The sequence below is a fragment of the Alosa alosa genome, chromosome 9 (assembly GCF_017589495.1).
Source record: "Alosa alosa isolate M-15738 ecotype Scorff River chromosome 9, AALO_Geno_1.1, whole genome shotgun sequence".
In the NCBI taxonomy this organism is placed as follows: Eukaryota; Metazoa; Chordata; class Actinopteri; order Clupeiformes; family Clupeidae; genus Alosa; species Alosa alosa.
In genome coordinates this window covers 36,324,264-36,346,460 of record NC_063197.1, presented here as the reverse complement: position 1 = coordinate 36,346,460, position 22,197 = coordinate 36,324,264, and the positions used below count along the sequence as shown (strand labels likewise).

The 22,197-nt window shown below is 40.9% G+C and overlaps 1 protein-coding gene across 1 annotated transcript in view; it reads left to right on the top strand.

Annotated features, from left to right (window-relative positions):
- rubcn (rubicon autophagy regulator) overlaps nt 1-22,197 on the top strand; it is a 74,285-nt gene that overhangs the window by 35,777 nt on the left and 16,311 nt on the right. Inside the window, exons 10-15 of the mRNA XM_048252948.1 lie at nt 117-232; nt 2,794-2,990; nt 3,652-3,744; nt 10,006-10,127; nt 13,324-13,384; nt 18,935-19,067. Coding sequence (XP_048108905.1) covers nt 117-232; nt 2,794-2,990; nt 3,652-3,744; nt 10,006-10,127; nt 13,324-13,384; nt 18,935-19,067 — 722 coding nt within the window. The remainder of the gene's footprint in view (nt 1-116; nt 233-2,793; nt 2,991-3,651; nt 3,745-10,005; nt 10,128-13,323; nt 13,385-18,934; nt 19,068-22,197) is intronic.

Genomic DNA, 22,197 nt, shown 5'->3' with positions numbered 1-22,197 from the left:
CGGCTACCGATATACAGCGTAATGGAACTTAAAATATGCTTGTGTGTGCCCGTGTGTGTGTGTGTGTGTGTGATGTGTGTGTGTGTGCGCGCCTGTGTGTGTTTATTGAGGTGTAGATGGCTCCCAGTACAGCAGTGTCCCAGATGGCATGTTTCGGAAGCCGTCGGAAGGCCAGAGTCTCATCAGCTACCTCTCAGAGCAGGACTTCGGGAGCTGCGCAGACCTGGAGAAGGTCAGCTAACACCCACCATATATACACCTCAGTGAAGCTAACACCTCCACCATTTAAACACCTCAGTGAAGCTAACACCCACCATATATACACCTCAGTGAAGCTAACACCCCACCCACCATATAAACACCTCAGTGAAGCTAACAGCCCAACCACCATTTAAACACCTCAGTGAAGCTAACACCCCAACCACCATTTAAACACCTCAGTGAAGCTAACACCCCAACCACCATTTAAACACCTCAGTGAAGCTAACACCCCACCCACCATTTAAACACCTCAGTGAAGCTAACACACCCACCATTTAAAGACTTCAGTTAAGCCAGCGTTTCTCAAACTGTGGGTCGTGACCCACTACTGGGTCGCGGAGACATGCCAGGTGGGGCGCTTAACTGACATTTATTTTTTATTTATTTTTATCTGTAGCCTGGGCCCAGGTAGCACCAGGTGATCAATGGGCCGCGCATGTTTATTCATAGGGGCGGCTGCGTGTCAAGGCCAGCTTTGGATTAGTCCGACCTACATGAGATTTTTGGGCAGTTGTTGTGAGTGGTGAATTTCATCAAAACCCGTATTAAAAGCAGCGATCTATTCTCCAGCACTTTTGCAAAGAGATAATTTTGGACCAAAAGGCTGTACTGTTTTCTGGCGAGGCAAGGTGGCTTTCCTGGGGTAAGAGATGCTGTCAGCAGTGTTTGAGCCTCGAGTCACCCTCTTCTTGGAGGAAGAGCATGTTTGAATCTGCAAACCGTTCACTAATGAACATTCTTACTTGAAACTGGCCTATCTTAGCGATATATTTTGATATATCTTAGCGATACATTTGGGATTAAAGGTCAGTTACAAAGGCAAAAGACAAGCACCTACCTCACCTAGCAAATAAGATTACTGCATTCACCAAAAAACTTGAAGGGTATGGGACAGGCGCCTCGTCCGACAGTATTATGCCTTTTGAGATTTCTGAAGCTGAAATCGCTGAAGCGTCTGATTCGGGAACCCTCTTGTGATCCCATGTGATGGCTCAGTAGGCCTACATCACATCCTGCAAGAAGTTTATTTCAAAATATTTCCCAACCAACCTTGGTCTCAGTATAACTGGATTATGGGATCCATTTAATGCTGCATGTTTTCATTGAATATATTGTACAAGCTGTAAAATGGCCTATATAGCTTCCTAATATGTTGCTGGAAAACAAATATGTGTGTTATTATGTATTTATTTATTATTATATCTGCAGCACCAGCTGATTTTAACTCTGTTGAAGAGGAGGGATGTATTTAGAACTGTCATTATTTCAATAAATTTACGACAATTTTTAAGCGACCTACCACTTTTCTTAGGCGGGTAGGTGACAGGGTGGGACTTCGAGAATGCCCCTTGATCAAGGTGGGAATGAAAGAAAAGTTTGCGAACCACTGTGGGTTAAGCTAACACACCCACCATTTAAAGCCAATGGGCGCACTGTTATTCATAGGGGCGCTTCGTGTCAAAGGCAGCAGTTAGTCCCGACCTACATGAGATTTTGAGCGTTGTTTGTAGAGAGTGGTGAATTTCATCAAAGCCGGCCCTTAAAAGCGGCGTCTATTCTCCGCACTTTGCAAAGAGATGAGTAGCTGACCAAAGGCTGTACTGTTTCTGGCCGAGGCAAGGTAGCTTTCCTGAGGTAAAGTGCTGTGTGGCGTGTTTTGAGCTCGAGTCACCTCTTTCTTGGAGGGCGCATGTTTGAATCTACAAGCCACGTTCACTAATGAACATTTCTTATGAAGCTGGCCTATCTTGCTTGATATATTTGATATATCTTAGCGGTACATTGAGTTAAAGGTCAGTTACAAGGCAAGACAAGCACCTACCTCACCTAGCAAATAAGATTACTGCATTCTCACCAAAAACTTGAGGTATGGGACAGAGCCTCGTCGCGACAGTATTATGCCTTTAAGGATTTCTGGCGAGAAATCGCTGGAAAAAGTCTGATTAAGGGCCTCTTGTGATCCATGTATTAAATGATAGGCCTACATCACATCCTGCAAAGTTTATTTCAAAATATTTCCCAACCAGCAGTAATATGTTATGGATCCATTTTAATGCTGCATGTTTTCGAAATATTGTACAAAAATGGCCTATGTGTTGTTATGTATTGTATTTATTTATTATTATATCTGCAGCACCAGCTGATTTTAACTCTGTTGAAGAGGATGTATTTAGAACTTGTCATTATTTCAATAAATTTGACAATTTTAAACTGACCTACCACTTTCTTAGGCGATGAGTGACAGGTGGGACTCGAGAATGCCCCTTGATCAAAGTGGGGAATGAAAGAAAAGTTTGCCGAACCACTAGTTAAGCTAACACACCCACCATTTAAACACCTCACTGAAACTAACACCCACCATTTAAACACCTCAGTTGAAATAACCGCCCACCATTTAAACACTTCAGTGAAAGTCAAGTGTTTGTCTTGGGAATTTATGGATATATGTTGCCATATTGTGTGCTGCATGTATGTACATGCTATGGCTGTATACAAGTAAAACTGAAATACTGAGAGTATCTCTTTGTGCAGGAGAACGCTCACTTCAGTATCTCGGAGTCGCTGATCGCTGCCATCGAGCTGATGAAGTGTAACGTGCGCCGGCAGCAGGAGGCCGAGGAGGAGGGCGACAGCGACAATGAGATCCAGCAGCTCAAGCAGAAGGTTGTCCTGCGCCAGGCAACAGATCCGTCGCGGCGGCTGCCGCTAACAACCCCTCTCACACCACGGTAACAACCTCTTACATTCCACAAGAGCCACCTCTTGCACCATGGCAACAACCTCTTACATTCCACAAGAGCCACCTCTTGCACCATGGCAACAACCTCTTACATTCCACAAGAGCCACCTCTTGCACCAGCAACGTATGGAACCAAATGTGCCAATTACCAACCATTTCGTTTGAAAATTCTAAAACAACAATGTTTTTTAATACATCAAAATAACTTTTGATAAATGAACCTTACATTTTTCAGTAGCTATAGGTGTGTAGATTTGGTTTCTAGTTTGGTTCTTGCCCGGGGCTTTACTGCCTGAAATATCGATTTTGTTTTACCGCATTTCGAGGTTTAGTGCTTGGCTGGTGGGTGCCTATTCCCAGCCTTTCTCCACGGCACATCAACGGTTAGCCCAAGAATTCTTATGCAAATCAAAAATTCCTGGAGCTCAAAGCGGTTGTACACCACAACCTTACAACACTGTTTACAGCTCTTGAGTCCGCGATAAAATGTAATGGTGTGGGTGCATGCGTTTCTTAAGGAATCCGCCGTCTTGGTTTGTATAGAAATGAATATGGTTGGAAATACAGGACGGTTGATGATAGCTGACGTTATGATAACTACCGTGGAATGTATATGTAATCTTTTTGTTCCCCTGCTGTTCCCATTCCAGCATTCCATTCCCACCGACAGTGGAGGATCCTGCCGGGAACTCCCAGGATTCTGTTCACCTGTCGGACTCTGGCTCTGCTGGAGAAGGTGGAGAGTGTGAGCTGAAAAAAGAGAAGAGAGAGAAGTGTGTGTGTGTGTGAGTATGTGCGCGTGTGTTGGTGTGTGTGAAGTATGTGTTGTGGTTGTGTTTTTGTGTGTGTAGTAATGTTGAGTGTAATATTAACAATATTGGTAGTAATATTAATGATGAGTATTAATAACCATATTGGTAATAAATGTGTTGAGTAATAGCCAAAGAAAGGTAATGTTAGTAATGTGTAATATTGAGTAATATTAATAATGTTGAGTATTATTATTATTTAATGACCAATGACCCAGTAATAGCATTAATGTTGGTATTGTGAAAGTGGCCAATGTTGTTGGTGTGTTGTGTGTGATATTGGTATGTGTGTAATTTGAGTATTGTGTGGCTGTGTTGGAATTGTGTGGTAATGTGAATGTATGCGTTATTTAGTATTATGAGAAAAAGTATGTATTTGGAAGTATGTATTAATGTAAAGAAATATATGCGTGTAATGTTCACGTGTATTTAGTATGTGTTAAGTGTCGTCTGTTAGTGTAGCCGAAATTATGCGTGTGAAGTATATGCGTCATGAAAGTGTAACGATGTAGTATATACTTGAAATGTAGTATCACATTAATATTGAGGGGTAATATTAATGTGAGAGGTAATAAAATCTGTTAGTAATAGTAATGAGGTAATGCGTGTGTGTAGTATATTAACCAATGTGTTAGTGTCACGTATTTAGTATGCGTGTTCATGTTGAGTTGTAAAGGAGAATATGTTATTACGTGTATGTGTGTGTTAAGGTAGTAATGACAACGTAGTATCCGCGTATGTTAGTGTGTGAGAGAAGTGTGTGTTGGGTAATGTGTGTGTGTGTGTAAGAAGAGAGTATATGCATGTGTGAGAATGCGTGTGTTAATTATTAGGTAATGTGTCTGTTAAATGCGTGTGAAGTATGTTAATTGAAAGTATATGTGTGAAGTGTCTGGCGATGTGATGTATGAAAATGTAAAGATGTCGTCTGATATATGTGAAATTATATGCGTGTCATGAAAGTGTGTAAAATATATACGTGTGTAGAATTAATGTGAAAATAATCTCGTAATAATGAGTTGCGTGTGTTGGTGTGTGTGAGTGTGCGTCTGTTGGTGTGTGTGAGTGTGCGTGTGTGTGTGAGTGTGTGTGTGTGTGTGTGTTGGTGAGTGTCGCGTGTGTTGTGTGTGAGAAGTGTGTAATGTTGGTGTGCGGTAAAAGCATGTTAAAGTGTGAGAGAATGTTTGGTGTGTTAGTGTATGTGTGTGTGTAAAGTGTGTGTGTTGGTGTGTGAAGAAATATGTGTTGTGTGTGTGTGTGTGTTGGTGTGTAAGAGAGAGTGTGAGGTGCGTGTGTTGGTGTGTGTGTGTGAGTGTGTGCGTCTGTTGGATATGTTGAGGTGTAAAGGAGAGATAAAGGCAAAGGTGTGAGGTAAGTCGTGTGAGTATGTATGCGTCTGTGTGCCCCAGGTCTGTTGGTGTGCATGTGGTGTGTATGTGTGTGTGTGTGTGTGTGTGTGTGTATGTGCGTGTGTGAGTGTGCGAGTATGTGTGTGTGAGTGTGCGTGTGTTGGTGTGTGTAAAGGAACACTTGTTGTTGTTGTCATTCTTCTGACAGATAATCATGTCAATCATGCTTCCATCATGCCTTCATCAATCATTATTCATATTGCTGTGCAGTACTACAAACCATTAGCACAGGCTTGAATTCAGCTTTGCTTTTCAAAGAGCATAACAATATGCATGATTCTTAAGCCCTTTGCACACAGACACACTCTATTTCAGGACCGTATCTGCAGTGCTTTGCACTGTTTGTATTTGTTATCGGTGTTGCACCAACGTTGGCCTTTGGCTGGTCAGAGATGAGTCCAGTCTGGGGTCAGTCTGACACCAAAGAGGAGTGCTACTGGGGGTGTGCTCCCATGAGCCTACAGCATGGGCAGAGCCACACTAACAGCTGATGGAGTGTGTGTGTGTGTGTGTGCGCACACGCGTGTGGCCACTTGTGTCTCACTCACTGACGTGTGTGAGTGCGCACACGCGTGTGGCCACTTGTCTCACTCACTGACGTGTGTGAGTGTTTATGTGTATGGTTCTTAGCAGGTGCTTTTGTTCAAAGTGACTTCAGGGTTCCTGCGGGGTCTTAAAAAGTCTTAAAAAGCCTAAAATTCAGAACTTTAAATTTAAGGCCTTAAAACGTCTTAAAAATGGACAGATTTTCTTTCCGAGGTCTTAAAATTCATTTAGTCAAGTCTAAAAAATATTTTACCATCGTTCATTTCCAGAAACGCTGGCCGCAGAAAGTTATTACAAAGTAGCAAAAAAGTATTGAGTCACTTTGTGTTAGGCCTACTATTTTTGTCATTTACCTTAGTAAAAAGATATATTCTTTGCTTTTCTCTTGTCTCGGGGGATTAAGCTCCGCGTTTTCAGCATGATGACTCCGTGTAATACCATGCAGCAACACAAACATAAACAACAATAGAGGGAGGAGAGAGATGCACATTTTAGCTATACAGTCATTATTTTGAGTTGTGTCCGTTAAACATGGTAACTTTAAGGTACGTTGTACACTCTGTGCTGGTGACAAAGTGCTGTCTAGCTAGAGATCCCAAGTCTCCCGAGTTCTGGGAGTCTCCGATAGCGGCTTCCTGGCATCCATAAATTAGATCAAATCTCCCGAATCTAGAAGGAACAAGAGCGTGCAAGCCAGACCGGAATTCAAATCGCATGTGCATCTGAGTTTTAGCACGCTAGGAGAGGAGGAGAGAGGGGTGGTGCGTGTGTGCCTGAAGCGCATCCAAGACAGAGAGCATCCTGGCCTGTTTTGCTAAATCAACCAATCAATTTTCAGTGTAGGTGGGCTTTTATCTTTTTTCTCCCGAACTAAATTGATCAGTTCAGTGTATCTAGGAACAGGAGCGTCATGGCAGAGTCAGTGGCCCCCAAAAAGGAACATTTAAGACCCATTTCACATCAGACTACACAAAAGGGTATACCCTTGTCTCAAGAGTAAAACATAATGAGTCTTGCACACTGCACTGTTTGTAGCATTGCCCAAGGCTGCAAAAGACTTGTTGAGGTGAGTTTAACAAGTGTCATTTAATTTGCTAGTATTCAGGCCTATACTAGATGGCTAGTTGCCAAAGCTACATTTTTTCAGAATTTCTTTGAGTTGAATATTTTTTGGTAATGCGTCGTGTAGGTCTTAAATTTCAATCTTTATGGTCTTAAAATGTCTTAAAAAGGTCTTAAATTTGACTTACTGAAACTTGCAAGAACCCTGCAAGAACAAGTGTTGACTGTGACCTGGAGAGTGGGGATTTAGAGCTGGGTCAGAATATTATTATTATTAATAATAATAATAATAATAATAATATTAGGGCTGTCAAAATAACATGTTAATTTTGATTAATTACAGAAATATTAACGCATTAAAAAATGAACGCTGATTAATCACATTTCATAGTGACATTTGACACAGGGCAGTCTGGCTATAGTGATTGAAGGAGGCAGACGAGAAAGCACTGCTTTGAATGAAACATTTGGCCTATAGACTAGCTTTACCTAACCCTACCTTTTAAAAAAGAACGGCCAGACTAATCTGTTAAACTGTTGACAGGAACATCAATCTACTATTTCTGCAGTAAGGAATTTCCGTTGCCTACCATAGGAGTTCAAGTATCACCTCAATGCAAAGCAATACGGAGGTGTGAGTTAGCAGCACACCTCTTGATGATGATGATGATGATAATGCTAGCTGAGTTAGCAGCACACCTCTTGATGATGATAATGCTAGCTGAGTTAGCAGCACACCTCTTGATGATGATGATGATAATGCTAGCTGAGTTAGCAGCACACCTCTTGATGATGATGATAATGCTAGCTGAGTTAGCAGCACACCTCTTGATGATGATAATGCTAGCTGAGTTAGCAGCACACCTCTTGATGATGATGATAATGCTAGCTAAGTTAGCAGCACACCTCTTGATGATGATGATGATGCTAGCTGAGTTAGCAGCACACAGTTAGCACACCTCTTGATGATGATAATGGTTGCCGCCAGCCGCCGTGTGCACTTGTAGGCTATGCTGCTTGTCTCGTTTTCCTACTGTTTAGTTTAATATTTTTCTACTCAAACGTGAACTGCTCCATTTCTTATCCTGGACTGCGGGACAGAAAAGGCAACAACCTAGTAACTAGAAATGCAATTCCAAGGAATTACCAGTGCATGAAAATGCTAAAGTTGTGATGTAAAATATCATGTATAGTTAAAACAGATAATACAGAGATGGTTACTACGGTGATGCTAGGATAGACATGGTGGTTGCATAGCTTAATAAAAGTAGATAGTTTAAAAGTAGACTGTTTAAAAGCTGAATGTAGATATCAAAGTTGTTGATAGACAGTACATAGTTTAAAAGTTGTTGATAGACAGCTAGTTTAATAGATAGTTTAATGATGGTTTAAAAGTAGACCGTTTAAAAGTTGAAGGTAAATAGTTTAAAAGTTGTTGACAGACTGGAAGTTTAATGAATGTTGATATTCAAATAGTTTATTTGACGATAACTGAAAGTTGGAATGGCTATAATGTTTGCTAGCAGTTATGCTAAGATTTTTAACTATGCTAACCATGCTACTTAGCATTGCTAGCACTGCTATAAAACATTAGCTAACATGCTAACCATGCTACTTAGCTAACTTATCTAACGTTTTCTAGCAGTTTTGTTAAACATGCTAACTATGTTAGCCATGTGACTTAGCTAACCTAGCTTATCATTTTTAGTAGTTATGCTAACTAGCATGCTAACAATGTTAACGTGCTAACCATGTGACTTAGTTAACCTAGCTAATCATTTTAGCAGGTATGCTAACTAGCATGCTAACAATGCTAACCATGTTACTTAGCTAATCATTTTTAGCAGTTTTGTTAAAAATGTTAGCAATGCTAACATGCTAACCATGCTAACTAGCTACAGTGGGTAGGAGTCATAGTTGATGACGAGTAACAATTACAATGGCTGAACAGTTAAAAAGTTAAGTAGTTTAAAGGGTTAAATTGTTTAATAGTGAAATATTGTAGTGAGGACTTTTATTTTGAAACAGTATTTGGCAGAGGAAGCAGTTGAACAGGATGTGTAGTCTTAATAGGGCCAGTTTGTATGCTTAAAGCCTGAGACTGGCAGTTGATCCAGGTGGCCTGAACACCTGCCATAGGATTCTAATTGCTTAACGGCCGTATTATAATGTCATAATCGGCAATGTTAAGTCTATGGGGATTTTTAAAACAGTTTTTCTTTAATAGTTTAAAAAGTATAAAAGTTTCAAAGTTTAAAAGACATACCAACCTGATCTGTTTGAAGACCTACGTTACAAAGTTTGAATGAAGTTTCTAAGTTAAACTGTTCAAGAGAAATTGCGTGCGGAAAAAGTGGTAAGCGGAATAATAAGAAGAAGAAGTTGCCTAGGAAGAACAGTACAGTGCATTTTCATGCACTGTAATTATGTGAATAAAAATCTACAACATGTTTGAATAGCCAAAAAAAGGATAAATCAGGGGGGGGTATATCACATTTTACCTTGGTGTTAGGGTAGCCTACTCTGCACATGCCATTGACGGTGAGTGGTAACTTCAGTCATTTGTATTCATCATGCTAAAAATCACCAGGCACTACGCTGATGCCTGAGCCAAAGGGAAAATTATAATAAAAGGGAAAGACGTTGAACTTTAAAGTCTATAATGTTGGTTTGGCTCTTCATTGATTCACTCATCTGCCAAAATTGACTACGGTCTTTGGTGTTTTTAAAGTTCCTTTTTAATACTACTACTACTAGGCTGGCTGCATGTATTAAACATGAACAGCAAAGACTACATAACAGACGGAGACTGTGCTCCACAGCGGGTACATAAGCTACGTTACTATTTCAAGCTTTCTTTAATAGGCTAATCCTACAGTCATATTAGCTACAAAAGACAGTGACAGCTCCACCAACCTGCCGCTGAGTGGGCTGTAAACAAGGCTGTGCTGTGCAGGTAATTGATGCCTATCGATTTCTACGTTCTAGGTAGCTGACAGATAGATCGTACATGGCTTCAGATGTATTTTTTGGTTACAAAACCTGACTTTTTATATTTAATAGTGCATATTTCTCGCTAACTTTTGTAAAATATCGGGCCACAAACCCTGAACTTACTTGTTGATACAGAAATAAGGGCTTCTATGAGTTAGCACCGCCATCTTGGATAACGTTTTTGAGTTAACTTTCAAGCAACGAATGTGTGTGTATGTGTGTGTCCTGCAGATGGCTGTGGGTGCGAGGCCTTGATGGTGGTTTCTCAGAGTGGCCTATCCCTGTCACTCGCTTCCCTCTTCTCAGGTACCTGCAGGGAGCAGGGTGGGTGGGCAAACAACGCCTGACAGATAGTCGCCAACTCTGGCTCACATCCGACTCAGATTAGGGCCCAATCTAAGTATATATACTCTTTTGATCCCGTGAGGGAAATTTGGTCTCTGCATTTATCCCAATCCGTGAATTAGTGAAACACACACAGCACACAGTGTGGTGAAGCACACACTAATCCCGGCGCAGTGAGCTGCCTGCATCAACAGTGGCGCTCGGGGAGCAGTGAGGGGTTAGGTGCCTTGCTCAAGGGCACTTCAGCCGTGGCCTACTGGTCGGGGTTCAAACCGGCAACCCTCCGGTTACAGGTCCAAAGTGCTAACCAGTAGGCCACGGCTGCCCCTAAATCTGGTGCTGGTCCCAACCAGCTACTATGCAGATTTAGGCCTGTTGGTCTTTTTCACATCTGAAGACTGATCTGATGCCAAAAACACTCCAGAGTCTGTGGCTGTCTGTCAGCGCAGCTTGTTGCACTAGAGATAACCCTACAGGCTAAACACAAAGCAAAGCGAGTCTGTGGCTGTCGGTGCAGTTTATTGCAGTAGAGCCAATCATACAGGCTAAATGCAAAGCAGAGCGAGTCTGTGGCTGTCAGTGCAGCGTGATGCACTAGAGATAACCCTACAGGCTAAACAGTGCAGCTTGATGCACTAGATAAAACCCTACAGGCTAAACGCAAAGCAGATCCTGCTTACAACACCGGACCGCTCAGGCATGCACACGTTATCTGGAAAATGTACTGCCGAGTCTCTGGTAGGAACATTTTGTAAGTGTGTGTGTGCGCATGCTTAAGTTAGACTGTGTGTGTGTGCGTGTGTGCATGCTTGCTTATGTTACTGTGTGTGCGTAGGAGGAATTGTTCACTTCAGTTCTGCAGTTTTACTCCTGAGTAGAATTAACTGCCATTTTTGTTTGTATTCGTCTAATTAACTTCGGTCGGTTTTCTGGCGTCCTGTCTTTGTTTGTACAGCTTGTGCTTTCTGATGGCTCTCTGAAATTCCATCTTGCTTTGATGATTAGTCAGCTCAGGCGACGCCAGACTCACCTCTACAGATTAGTCAGCTCAGGCATGACGCCAGACTCACCTCTACAGATTAGTCAGCTCAGGCGACACCAGACTCACCTCTACAGATTAGTCAGCTCAGGCGACACCAGACTCACCTCTACAGATTAGTCAGCTCAGGCATGACGCCAGACTCACCTCTACAGATTAGTCACCTCTACAGATTAGTCAGCTCAGGCGACACCAGACTCACCTCTACAGATTAGTCAGCTCAGGCATGACGCCAGACTCACCTCTACAGATTAGTCACCTCTACAGATTAGTCACCTCTACAGATTAATCAGCTCAGGCATGACACCAGACTCACCTCTACAGATTAGTCACCTCTACAGATTAATCAGCTCAGGCGACACCAGACTCACCTCTACAGATTAGTCAGCTCAGGCATGACACCAGACTCACCTCTACAGATTAGTCAGCTCAGGCATGACACCAGACTCACCTCAACAGATTAGTCAGCTCAGGCGACACCAGACTCACCTCTACAGATTAGTCAGCTCAGGCATGACACCAGACTCACCTCTACAGATTAGTCAGCTCAGGCATGACACCAGACTCACCTCTACAGATTAGTCAGCTCAGGCATGACGCCAGACTCACCTCTACAGATTAGTCACCTCTACAGATTAGTCAGCTCAGGCATGACACCAGACTCACCTCTACAGATTAGTCAGCTCAGGCGACACCAGACTCACCTCTACAGATTAGTCAGCTCAGGCGACACCAGACTCACCTCTACAGATTAGTCACCTCTACAGATTAGTCAGCTCAGGCGACACCAGACTCACCTCTACAGATTTACTTCCTGAAAATGTTTTCTCCTTCCGTTCTCCCTCTTTGGCAGTTAATGTCCTGCTTTGGCTGCTCTCTTGTCTGGCTTGCTTGCACACACCCATATACTTCTGAATCCAGAGCACTAAATGTTACATGTCACCCAAAAGGGAGTGCTGCTCAGCGAGGCATCACTTGAAGAGATTATCTCTAAAATGGGAAATTAATATAAAGTACAAAAATAAAGTATATAAAAGTTTATTATCGTCCTTCAGTAGCCTATTAGTGCACTCATTTAGCTCATTTAGCTCATTTCCACCAACGGCGCGGCTCGGTTTGGCTCTGTTAAGCAAAGCGCGGTAGTTTTTTAGTGTTTTCATCTTCACTGGTAACGGTACTTTTAACTTGATGGGTGGGATGTATGTTGAGTAGCGTTGCATACAGTTAACGAGACCACAGCTTTCATAAGTATTACAAATATGTATTCAGTTCTACCGCTTTGGCTAGCTAACATTAGCTGCTAGTAAAAGTCTGGAAACAATAGGTTTCTGCTCAGCACGGCTCAGTTGTTTTGGCACGCTTCGCAAATTCTGACCATGGAGACAGTAATAATTGTGTTCCGTACTGTACCGAACTTAGCCACGCTGTTGGTGGAAATTGAGAACCAATTGAGAACCATCTGAAAGGGTTTTATTTTGTGTGAATAATAAAAAAAAATCTATTTAATTTTCTTTTCCCATTTTGGACTAAAACTCTTCATTCTCACATTCATCAACATTCATCCTAGTTAGAGAAATGTACCCAGCCAACAAAAAACCATGAACTCACCAAGACATTCAGTATGAAGATTAAAATGAATTGCGATACGAACAGTATGCAATATGTCATTTTGCTTTCATCAAATATAACGATTTAATGATTTAATGTTTCACTAATTTATAGAGTGTAAATGAATATGTACCAGGCTCATGTAGCTTTGATAAGTTTTATATATATATATATATATATATATACATACACACATATACACTCTTTTGATCCCATTGTTATGGCTTTTCCTGCTCAGCTGAATGTCATCACAAATATTTCTTCTTGTTGGTCTTGCCTGTTAAGGTATCTTTTATATGGTAACTATTTTGATAGGCCTACTGGTTATTATTATCAGTAGATAAAATCTTAATTTTTATCCATGTTTATGTTCTATCACATCTTTGTCTCTCAAGGTCTATCTTCTAGTCATAGTTATGATGGAAGACTACATTTTGATACAGTATTGTACAGGATTGTGTGCATTATGTGCTGATGTGTTCTAAAGGCAAATCTATTCCTTGCTAATAGATGCAGACATCAAGAGAAGCGTGACGTCAAGCAGCAGGTCCTTTCTCAGCTCTGAGTCCATGTGAGTGACGTTTCATGTCTTCAGTCAAGAACTCACAGGATTACATCACAGTCCGCTGAGCAAATGTAGCAAATGTAATCACGATTTCAGATGTGGCTCAGGCTAATTGCAGGACCAGTGTGTTGTACTAGCGTTGTTGCTCTGTGAGCACGGTTGTCCCTGTGATCAGAGTAATGTCGATCTTGTACATTTTTGTCTGGAGGTGTAAATCAAGAGTAGTCAAGTCAAGTTTATTTATATAGCGCATTTCATACACAGAGGTCATTCAGTGTGCTTTACATAAACAAAACTAAACAATAATAACAAATAAAAGCATAGAAAGGCAATATAGTCAAAGAATAGTTAAAAGGTAAATATCATAATAAAAAGAAAACATAAAACACAAGGTAAAATAGTTTTAAAAATAAAGAATAATTAGTAAGCAAAAAAACAAAGACAAAAGTAGTAAAAAACTTAATAAAGACAAGGTAGAATAATTATCAAGGCAGATTCAGAATTTGTAACTCGGCACAGTTAGCAGAAAGCATCTGAGAACAGTTTGGTCTAGATTTAAGTCTAGATTTAAAACTGCCTACAGTTGGGGCCTTTTTGATGTCATCCAAAAGTTGGTTCCACAGCTGAGCCGCATAGCAGCTAAAAGCTGCTTCACCATGTTTAGTTCTAACAGTAGGTTTTACTAGTAGGTTTTTCATCTGGGACCTGAGAGGACGAGAAGGTGTGTACTGCTGAAGCATGTCTGACAGGTATTTAGGTCCTGCTCCATTTACTGATTTATAAACAAGCAATAGTACTTTAAAGTCAATTATGTGACTTACTGGAAGCCAGTGCAAGGATTTAAGAATTGGAGTAATGTGGTCAGTTCTTTTAGTTTTTGTTAGAATCCTAGCTGCTGCATTTTGTATCACCTGAAGCTGTTTAATAGTCTTTTTAGGAAGGCCTGTGAACAGTCCATTGCAGTAATCAACCCTGCTGGAGATAAATGCATGAATGAGTTTTTTTAAGCCCTCTGAGTTTGGCAATATTTTTGAGGTCGTAAAAAGCTGATTTAGTTATCGCTTTCATGTGGCTGTTGAAATTTAGATCACTGTCAATTAATACACCAAGATTTTAAACTGTATCCTTTGCCTTCAACCCTTTTGTGTCAAGGAGAGTGGCAACCTTAAGTCTTTCTTCCTTTTTACCAAATATAATTACTTGAGGTTTTTTTTTGTTCAGCTGAAGAAAATTTTGGGACATCCAGAATGGTCCATGGTCCTATGGAGCTATGATATGAAATCAAATTATTTTGGATGATTTGTCCAAGTGGGAGCATATAGAGGTTGAATAATAGTGGCCCCAAAATCGACCCCTGGGGAACACCACAGGTCAAGGACGTTGGTGTTGAGGTACAGTTTCCGATTGGCAACAAAGAAGCTCCTTTCTTGTAGATATGATTTTAGCCAGCTGATAACTATGCCTGTAAATCCAACCCAGTGTTCTAGTCTGTGTAGTAAAATATTGTGATCAACAGTGTCAAATGCTGCACTAAGGTCCAGTATAGGGCTGGGATAAACGATTATTTTTTAAACGATTAATCTAGCGATTCATTTTTTCAGTCCGATTCGATTTCGATTATTGATTATCTCCTCATTAATTGGCTAATAGCAACTTATACATGTTTATTTACATATCTGAATGAATTAAACATGAATTCTTTAACATTGCAATATATGTTTATTGCTCTTAAGATTACAAAATAAAAGACTATACAAGTGCAAAGTAATGCATTCTTAGTCAGAGGTAGCATTCAATGAAGTTCAGTAGTGTATAGGTCTAATTGAGTGCCTGTCACTTTTTAAGACGTCTTGCAATTAAACATTAACACAGTTAAAAGGCTGCTGATGTGTTTATGCAATTCATAACGTAGTTAGTTCAAATAACGGTTCGTACTTCCTTGGGACAAGCACTTTTGAGTCTTGGAAAACACCTTTCCATTTACATCCGGATTTTGCAAACATTCAGAGTCAATAAAATGAACCCTGCATGAGTAACGAAATACAAGCAGCTGTAAGTAAGCATGCTAAACTTGACATCCAAACAGTATTCTAACATTAGCTTTGAGATACTGCTTGATTGCCTACTGTAACTTAACTTAATTTACTCTCCTCAATGTACTATGTTGTGATAAGACCTTAGCAGAGTTTACTTTAACTTTAATGCAGCAGTTTTGAACACATTTGCATGGTCACGATGCTAAGCGGATTTAATAGCAATTTAGCCCACTGTGTTCTATGCAGTGCTTCTATGTGGCAACAACAATCCTTCAACAATCGTGAATATCTTGTTAAATGCACATGCAGAGGAGGAGCCGCGGGCTTGTTACGAGAGAGAGCGGGCAGGGCGAGGAAAGGCTGTGTGAGTAAAAAGTGCAGCTCAATAAAATTATTTTATCTTATCTTTAATTTAAATAGTACAACATTAATGTGTGCTGGCCGATTTTGATAAAAATATTAAGCAGCACACGTTATGCTTGACGAATCGACGCGCATATTTTGTGTCGACGTCATGGATTACGTCGACGCGTTGTCCCAGCCCTAGTCCAGTAGCACTAGGACTGATGTTTTACCTGAATCTGTGTTGAGGCGTATGTCATTGGAAACTTTAATGAGAGCTGTTTCAGTGCTGTGATTTGCCCGAAAACCAGACTGAAAGTAATCAAAATACCCATTTGATGTTAGGAAGGTGGTTAATTGATTAAAGACTACTTTTTCAATAATTTTGCCAATAAAAGGTAGATTGGATATGGGCCTGTAATTGTTTAGCATGGAGGCATCCAGGTTATTCTTCTTGAGAAGTGGCTTTACAACAGCTGTTTTCAGTGACTTAGGAAAAGTGCCAGACAGCAGTGATACATTTACAATTTGAAGGACATCCACGCTATGAGGTGAAAAACAGTTTTGAAGAAATTGGTAGGCAGAGTGTCTAAGACACATGTGGAAGAGCTGAGATTCTGTACCGTTTTTTTTAAGTGTTTTGTAGTCCATCAAGCTGAACTCTGACATTAAGTTTAGTTTCCCTCTGTTTGTTGCTGGAAGTTCAGGTTGTTGAATTTGTAATTGAGCAGATATGTTGAGTCTGATTTTGTCAATTGTACCTTTAAAAAAAGATGAAAATTCAGATTAGTTGAGAGAAGTTCAGGCGCTAATTGTGAGGGGGGGTTTGTTAACTTATCAACATTTGAAAATAGAATACGAGTGTTATTTGAACTTCTATTGATAATGTTAGAAAAAAAGGACTGTCTTGCTTTGCATATTTCAGAGTTATATGTGCGGAGCATCTCTTTATGGATTTCATAGTGGATCTGAAGTTTATATTTACGCAATTTTCTTTCAGTCTTCCTACACTCTCTTTTTAGAAGTTTAACTGCTGGATTTTGCCTCCATGGTGCTTTCTGTTTGTCCTTAACTTTCTTGAATTGTAATGGAGCAATGTCATCCATAATGTTTGCCATTTTTGCAAGTGATCAAATAAGTCTTCTACAGAGTCTGACAGTTGACTTGACTTTAGTGAAAGTGCTTGCTCAAAGAGAGCACTTGTCTGATCATTTATGATTCTCTAAGACATTATCAGATAAGGCCAGTGGCCGGTTGCACAAAGCAAAGTTTTTCCCTTAAAATCTTATTAAGGGGTCCCTTAAAATAAAAACGGTTGCACAAACACCCTTAAGTTTTCTCCTTAAGGTTTCCTTAACATTTTCCCTTAGTATTTAAGGGTTTGTCCTTATCTTGTAAGAAATCCCTTAAACTGTTGCACAAACGACCTTAGTAGTCTAACTAAGGGGAAAAACCTAAGGGACATCTGACTCTACCTTAACCATATTATTAACCGAATTGATGCTGATAAATGAAGTTTATTAACTACTTTTGACAATTCAAAATAAAACCTCTCTGTTAATATGCTTCCTCTTCCTAGGCCTATCAGAAACATGCCGTATTGTGTGGTTTACGTAGGCTAATGTTAACAATTCATGTGGATGTCTTGTTAGCCTATGAGCTTCGGTTCGGTTCGCTAGGAAAAACGTTGGTGCACTGATGACAGTCAGGACCATCTCTAACTTGCCAACTAGTATTGTTCAGTTCATGTATTTAATATAACATGCTTTACTTTCTACCTGGATAATTTCCGCGAATATTAGGTAAGATGAATGATAAGATCATTAAGCTTTACTGTGTTCGGTGGGTTAACTAACATCACGGCAAAGGCAGTTAGCTGTAGTAGGGCTGTAGGCTACAGCTGTTGAACAATCTCCGTGGAAACTATAGAATTTTCGTGCCGGAAAATCCCTTTCAGTGCAGTAAATCCCTTATCGTTTCTCCTTAACTAAGGAAACATTTTAAGGTATTCTGTGCAACACCCTTAAGTAAATCCCTTACCTAAGGAGAAATTAAGTCTTAAGGGTCATACTTAAGGGAAAAAAATTAAGGTGCTTTGTGCAACCGGCCACAGGTCTTTAACAGCTGTAGAGACAGCGAGACCCTTTGTGATAACAAGGTCGAGGGTATGGCCGAGAGAGTGTGGCCCCTGTACATGCTGTGTTAGGGAGAAAGTATCGATTAGTGCAATGAATTCCTTGGCATAATTGTTTTCAGGATTATCCACATACAAGTTTAGATCCCCTGATATAATAAGACAGTCAAACTCTATGCAAACGACTGATAGCAGTTCACCTAGCTCTTCAAGAAAAACTTTTGCTGAATGTTTTGGAGGCCTGTAAATTGTCAGTAATAAAATCTGAGGAGAAGACTTAATGCATGCACACAGATATTCAAATGAAGTAGTGTCACCGAATGACGACTGATTGCACTGAAAAGACGTCTTGAAAATTGTGGCTATCCCCCCACCTCTTTTATTTGCTCTGGTAGCACTCAAAAAACTAAAATTTGGGGGAGCTGATTCGATAAGAGTAGCAGCACTGTTTGCTTGATCTAACCATGTCTCAGTTAAAAGTAAAAAATCAAGGTTGTGTGTGCAAATTAGATCATTAATTAAGAATGATTTGTTTGAAAGAGATCTAATATTTAGGAGTGCTAGTTTTGCTGTAAGTGTTGTTCCATGGGGGAAATCTGAGGTTGAATTGGTACGGGTAGGAGATTGGACTGGTTTACTCTATACGCTCAATTTATTTGTGTTCTATTTCTTGTCAATACAGGAATAGAGAATGTCATGGGCTTACTGGGTCCCGGCATGTTCTCAAAACTACTGTCAGTACCATTTATATTGCAGGGACCCTGAGAATATCATACAATACAGTCATCATCATCATCAAATAATTGTCACCTGCAGCTGCTATATGCCAGCTGAGAACATGAACTAAGAGGTTGTTGCTGCTTAAGAGATCCTTCTGAATGGAAAGGGGGAGGCCGTGGAGGTGCCATGCGCACCTTTGGTGCTAAGGGTCTTGGGGTACTAAAAAGTGCTATTTAAGATCTAATCTTGTGTTTTCCTAGTCATATGTCATGTTTTTGTGTCATCAGTACCATATATTTATCTGATGCTCTTATTTCACCATAGATCCCCTAGCTTCCTCCAGTCCAACTCTGCAGAGTCCGTGGCCATGGGGCTCCTACGGCAGTTTGAAGGCATGCAGCTCCCAGCAGCCTCAGACCTGGACTGGCTGGTACCAGAACATGATGCTCCTCAGAAGGCATGTGTACAATGCACACACACACACACACACACACACACACACACACACACACACACACACACACACACACACACACACACACAAACACACACACAAACAGACCAGGGCCCGTATTCACAAAGAATTTTAAGGCTAAAAGTTGCTGTGGTGAGAATTACAAATGACGTGGAAACAAAACCGAACTGAGATGTGTTAAGAAAGGGAGACGCTCCCAGGGTTATTACAAGCCGGCTCGTTCAAGTCACCTCACGAACTGAGATGTGTTAAGAAAGGGAGACGCTCCCAGGGTTATTACAAGCCGGCTCGTTCAAGTCACCTCACGAACTGAGATGTGTTAAGAAAGGGAGACGCTCCCAGGTTTATTACAAGCCGGCTCGTTCAAGTCACCTCACGAACTGAGATGTGTTAAGAAAGGGAGACGCTCCCAGGTTTATTACAAGCCGGCTCGTTCAAGTCACCTCACGAACTGAGATGTGTTAAGAAAGGGAGACGCTCCCAGGTTTATTACAAGCCGGCTCGGAGGAGAACGTGAAACAAGTTGCCTTGTTCAAGTCACCTCACAAACTGAGATGTCACAGCCTTATATTCTGTTAGTAGGCTCTTTGTCTGCTCCAGTGGAAAAGTTCAGACACGCCCCGGACATATGCGTGCTTAATTGGTGCCGACCACCTATGGTGAAGTCACCTCACAAACTGAGATGTCACAGCCTTATATTCTGTTAGTAGGCTCTTTGTCTGCTCCAGTGGAAAAGTTCAGACACGCCCCGGACATATGCGTGCTTAATTGGTGCCGACCACCTATGGTGAAGTCTGGCATAAGACAAAAGCTGGGCCGTCTAACTGCCGAATTTAGGAGAAGCTCCTAAAAATAATTGGCGTGTCACTCGTTTTTTTGTTGGTTTTTTTTTTTTTTTAACTAAGAGTAATTCTCGAAGCACTTTTGCCCTAAAAGTAGCACCTAAGTCTAAGTCTGGGACAGCTTAGAAGTCGAGAGCACTCCTAACTCACTAAGACCTATTCACAAACACTCCTAAGCCTCTTTTTGTGCCATTTCACGTCGCTATGCCGATGTTTTGAAATGAACATGCGGTTACAGGAGCTCTTGATCGCGAGGCAATAATTGTCATTGTAACTAATGGATGCAATAATGCTACTAACAACCAAAAACATTCATTGCATGTAAACTAAATGTAACGTTTCATTTAAATTGTTTCTCCTCTTTGCGACTGTACGTCTTCATACAGATTAATTAAAAACATGTTGCAAAGATACTGCTTCAATCCGTAGTGTATTTCATTATGCTACTAGGCTATTTGTTTTGTCTTACTCTTTATTCATTTAGGCTATTTATGCATCATCTTCACAGTACTTATAGCGCACACATTCTCACCAGCAAAGACCTGTCATCTGTCACTCATCTTCACAGTACTTATAGCGCACACATTCTCACCAGCAAAGACCTGTCATCTGTCACTCATCTTCACAGTACTTATAGCGCACACATTCTCACCAGCAAAGACCTGTCATCTGTCACTCATCTTCACAGTACTTATAGCGCACACATTCTCACCAGCAAAGACCCGTCATCTGTCACTCATCATTGTAGGGGAGGTTTTTGCCATCATTTCCGCATTATAATCATCAGCCAATCAAGGTGGTCACTTCAATCAAGCTTGTACATGAGTAATGACCTCAACCATAGCGGAGCTCTTATCTGAGCAGTTGGCATTTTTCCTTACGAAGAGCAAGTAAGTCTGAGAGGCTTTGCGAATAACTTATGAGGGAAAACTCCTACCTAAAATCGTTTAGTGCGATTTAGTAGTACTCCTAGCGGTAAGATAAAATGCTTTGTGAATACCGGCCGAAACAATTCACCCTTCGCTAAGTCCCGCCCTCCTTAGTTACTGTTGCTATGCCTGACAAGCTTTAGCACCCTGCACGTCTATTACATAGGGGGAGAACCGGGACTTTTCAATGAAATGTAATTTACAAAGACATCGTACCACACTGGAAGCTAATATTTTGTCACTAGCAACCTAGATCTGTCCTCTGTCAAATACAGTTGGAATTTCATCTCTGAACATAACCGTTCATGAGTTATTTAAGCAGAAGTTGAATGTGCGTTTTGTTTCATTCGACTCTCCTGGCGAGAATGAATGGGACAGGCATGGGGGACGAAAGAAACATACCATTTAAGCTATGTACTTCCCACAACTTTAATATTTGACGACATATCATGAATGGTACTTCAAATAGGTGTTATTTTTAATAGATTGCTGATGGGCTATACATCTTGGTGAACGTCTGTTAACAACTTCTTGCGTTATTGTGAAGCGTGTATCTCGCGGTTATGGGAATATCATGCAATATGCCATTTTTATAGTTAGAACAATATGTGTTCCCAATTATATCATGTTTCTATAGTGTAACATGCTATTTCACTGTGTCTTTACGTGGGTTAGGGCACCACACGTCCAAATAAGTGCCCTTCATGACCCACAGGCCTTCAGTCTCCACAGGTTAACATGGCAAAACTCGAAAAGCTTGTCAGACCTCCCGTGCCTAGTGACTGGTTGCTAAGCCACGATTGGCCTGTGGCGGTTTTCGGGTGTGGCTTAGCGAAGGGTGAATTATGGCTGGGTGATGAATCGATTTTATCAATTAATTCAAATTTGATGATCAGGGCCCGTATTCAAGAATTTTAAGGCTAAAAGTAGCTCCTAACTGGCGAATTTAGGAGAAAAATAATGGCCGTGTCACTCATAACTTTAAGACTCCTGATTTTTTGTCTAAGAGTAATTCACAAAGCATTTTAGCCCTAAAAGTAGCACCTAAGTCTGCAACAGGCTACAGCGCCCGTACCATGTATGGGTTCAAGTTCCCACGGGGTCCCAGGTTCGAATCCGACCTGCGGTCATGTCCCGATCCCACCCCATCTCTCTCTCTCCCACTCATTTCCTGTCTATCTTCACTGTCCTGTCAGAATAAAGGCAAAAAAAGCCCCAAAAATATATAAATATATATATATATTAAAAAAAAAAAAAGTCGTCGACGAGAGGACTCCTAACTCACAAAGACCTATTCACAAACCTCTTTTTGTGGCATTTCACGTTGCGATGTTTTGAAAT